General features: G+C 38.1%; 1 protein-coding gene across 1 annotated transcript in view; it reads left to right on the forward strand.

The window, feature by feature from the left end:
* Positions 1 to 3,563, forward strand: part of KLF3 (Kruppel like factor 3) — a 41,434-nt gene that overhangs the window by 17,564 nt on the left and 20,307 nt on the right. Inside the window, exon 2 of the mRNA XM_011365648.2 lies at positions 2,894 to 2,989. Coding sequence (XP_011363950.1) covers positions 2,933 to 2,989 — 57 coding nt within the window. The 5' untranslated portion in view covers positions 2,894 to 2,932. The remainder of the gene's footprint in view (positions 1 to 2,893; positions 2,990 to 3,563) is intronic.

A 3,563-nucleotide genomic window follows, 5' to 3' on the forward strand; every position in this document is an offset into this window, starting at 1 on the left:
GAACAGATGCTTTGTATTAGACTATTTTTTCTCTTATGATTACAAGTCTTACAAAGCACTAATGTTCTTAAAACAAAAATTAACAAAAACGATTTCGAGAATGTCTTAAATTATCGAAGATATAGCAGGTTAATGTGTAATCTGTTTTTAAATGGATTCAGTAGTCATTGTTATAGGCATTAAGAAAAGCCATTGAAGGCTTTATGAGCTAAATGGTGGAGTTAGAATTTGAACCAAAATGAACTCCAGAGCCCATCATCTTAATTCCACTGTGTGCTCTTAAGGATGGTAGAACATGCGGGCCGAGGTGTGGAGACGCTAGGAAGCCATTGCCGTGGTACAGTGGTACAGGAACAGGGCCCTACATGAGATCTCAGTTAACTTTTAAACTGCCTTCAGTCTGCATCTTCTTAAGGGTGGGGGGTTGACCTCTAAGGCTAGGTATGTTGGCAAAGAGGCAGATACCTTACATTGCTCCAGAAGCTGGAACCAACAAATTAAATGCTGTGTGTGCAGTGTGTATATCCAAAAATTGTATATTCGTTGATATAAACAATTTAGAAGGCAAACAAACGTGTGTGTGTTTTAAATTCTAATTTAATCTTCCTAAAACATTGTGGGTCAAGATTTTATAGGAAGTAGATGAAAGAGGCGCCTTCGCATTTTACGTGTGAGAAGAGTTGCCGCATGGCAGGGCTAGGACGAAACTCCTGAGTCTCAAGACCAGGGCTTTCCTTACACACCTGAGAATATGAGTGCTTTTATTTAGAAAGATTTGCATCAAGAAGCCGTCGAGTGGAGTGGATGAATCTGTAAGAGCGAAGTCAATTTAAAAGGCTTGGGGGAGGGGTGGCCAACCGGTGGGTCAGGGCTGCTGAATTATTCGACCTCATTGATATAAGCAGGAGGTCTCACATCTTTTGTTTAAGGTCCGCTATGGGGCACTGGACAGCAATTCTTAGAGCCGTATCCATCTGTACAGCTGCTAGGCTGGGAATTGGTTAATAATAGATCTCAAGGCACAAAAGGGGTTTTTATCCTTCATTATGAAATCATCCATTTTTCGCTGGCTGTTGGGGTTTGTTCTTGCTATACTACATAAGAGGGAAGTAGCACCATTGATCTGAGCAGTCCGGTATTAGATTTTGTTTGCAGATTAATATAATACATCCTGTGATGTAAGAAAACTGAATTTTGAAGTCAGGGCCTTATGTTGAGTTAATAATGATAGTCACATGTTGTCATGAGACCCAGAGCAGTCTTTATTCAACGGAGCATTGAAGCACAAGAATTTACACAGTATTACTTTTAATATTGTATGTGAAGATGTCTTAGTTTAACTCATAGGTCGTGGGCACAACAAACTACAGGATTGCTATCATGGAGGTCGAATGGGGAGTTTTAATACTGAAATCGAAGAAGAAATCCAGAACCAGGGTCTTTTACAGCTCTTTCAGGTAGAACTTAGTCTTAAAACTCGTTCACTTTTCCACCCAAACCAAAGTGATCTATAAAGGCCTCACCTCTAACCAAAGCACTGAGTACTTAAACTAAATTTGGAGAGTGACTGTCTGAAAGCAGGTTGTTGAAGGTCTGGGTAGTAGCCACGCAGTGATTCCGTAACACGTGAAGTGCAGATGAATATCGAGCAGACTAATGTTTTGTCCTATGAGGGAGCAGTTGGTTTTATGTAGACTAGTGCTAGAACAATAGAAGCATAGAAGGGAAAGACTGAACAGGATCAAGATGCAAATTTCCTTTGCATTAGGATAAAGATTGGCCGATTTCCTAGTGAGAAATTTGCAAGAATGGGTGTGAATACAAGTTAATATTCTTCAGATATAAAAAGTGCTTAGAAAACGGTTAGATGGGGGAGGGGGAGGGGTGCGGGGCGTCTTAAGACCTTGAATAGGCATTTCTCAAAAGAAGAAATGTAAATGGTAAATAGAAATGAGAAATTTAACTTCAGTAATTAAATCAATTTAGGATAAAAACCATTGGCCATTTGGATTCTAACAAATTGACTAAGCTTTTTTAAAGTGATAAAACGCATTACTGGTAGAAGTGTTGGGAAATGGGTTCTATTTTATCGATGGAAGTAATAGAGCATCTCTTCTGGATGATATATAAGATGCTTTGGAAAATACACATGCTCGTCACCCAAGAATTCCCCTTCATAAAACATATCTAAAAATTAATTAAGGATATGCAGGAGGATGTAAGTATAAAGATGCTCATTGCTGTCTGTAACAGTAAAAATTTAGAAGCAACCTAAGTGCCCTATAAAAGGGGATTATTTGTGTGAACTGATCTGCTCACACAGTGGCATACTGAATTTGGTATGGAACCATACTTACTGAAAAAAACACATTTTCACAAATTGTCAAGTGAAATTATGGGGTCTAAATTGTATGTACACAATAATTGATTAAAAAGTTTGCAAAGATAAAAACAAAGATATTAATGATGGTTGTGTCTAGGTTTTCTTTTTGCTTCTCTTCTTTTTCCTGGTTTTTTTTTTCTTTTTTTTGTAATGAAAATAAGGAAAAGGTCTAACATTCATATATAATGTGAACTTCTGTTGAGTTGCACAGCCATCTTCAGCTTTGCTGTTAAGAAGGAGCTGGACATTTTGTTCCAGAAATATCAGAGTTTATGCGTTTGAGTTAGGAATGCAAGTTGGCTCTCATCCGGTTATAACCATGGAATCTGGTTTTAATTATATAAAATACGGCATCTTTCATAGGTAAAAGGAACAAATTCTAGCCATTCTGGGGGCTATGGAAAGGAAGAAGCGGGGAGGAGTGGGTGAAGAATATTTTATTTTATTTTTATTAGTTTATATTTAAAGAATTCTTGGGAATTTAGATGAATACCTTGTTTTATTTTCTAGGCCAAACTCCAGAGCACCCTAGAAAGCTTGACTAAAAGAATGCTCATGTTTGACCCTGTCCCTGTCAAGCAAGAGGCCATGGACCCTGTCTCGGTGGTAAGTTTTCTAAAATTGAACATTTTCTTATTTATTCCAAGTGGTAATAACATTATCATGTGTCGTGTTATTCCTTAAAGTTACTCATTACTTAACAGCTGTTTGATAGGGAAACCGTTCAAAGCCCCCGGCAGTAAACGAGGTTAATACCCTCCTAGCAACTGTACATCCTTGGATCAATTAGATTCGTGTTTCCTTAAGTCCTGTGCCACACACGCCCCCAAGATAGGATCAGCATGGAACACGGGCCACTGCCAAATCTCGTTGCACCAGAAGCAGGTTTACAGAAACTCCTCAGTTACCAGTTTTTAGTTTAGGCTCCTAGGATTATTGGTTTTGGGGGGGGTGGGAAGTTTGGCCACTGATTTTTTAAAAAAATTAATATACGTCTGGGGACATCTTTTTAAAAACCCATAGCAATTTCTGAATGTACCTACAAGAACTCTCTATCAGGAACATGATGACTTAGAGGTGTTTTTTACTCAAGGTCACCGCCCTGATTATATAGAAGAGTTTTCAAAAATGTTTGAGATTGTCTGTTTTTCTTTTTGATACTGGAAGAAAAAGTTATTTC

The sequence above is a fragment of the Pteropus vampyrus genome, unplaced genomic scaffold (assembly GCF_000151845.1).
Source record: "Pteropus vampyrus isolate Shadow unplaced genomic scaffold, Pvam_2.0 Scaffold5, whole genome shotgun sequence".
Classification (NCBI taxonomy): Eukaryota; Metazoa; Chordata; class Mammalia; order Chiroptera; family Pteropodidae; genus Pteropus; species Pteropus vampyrus.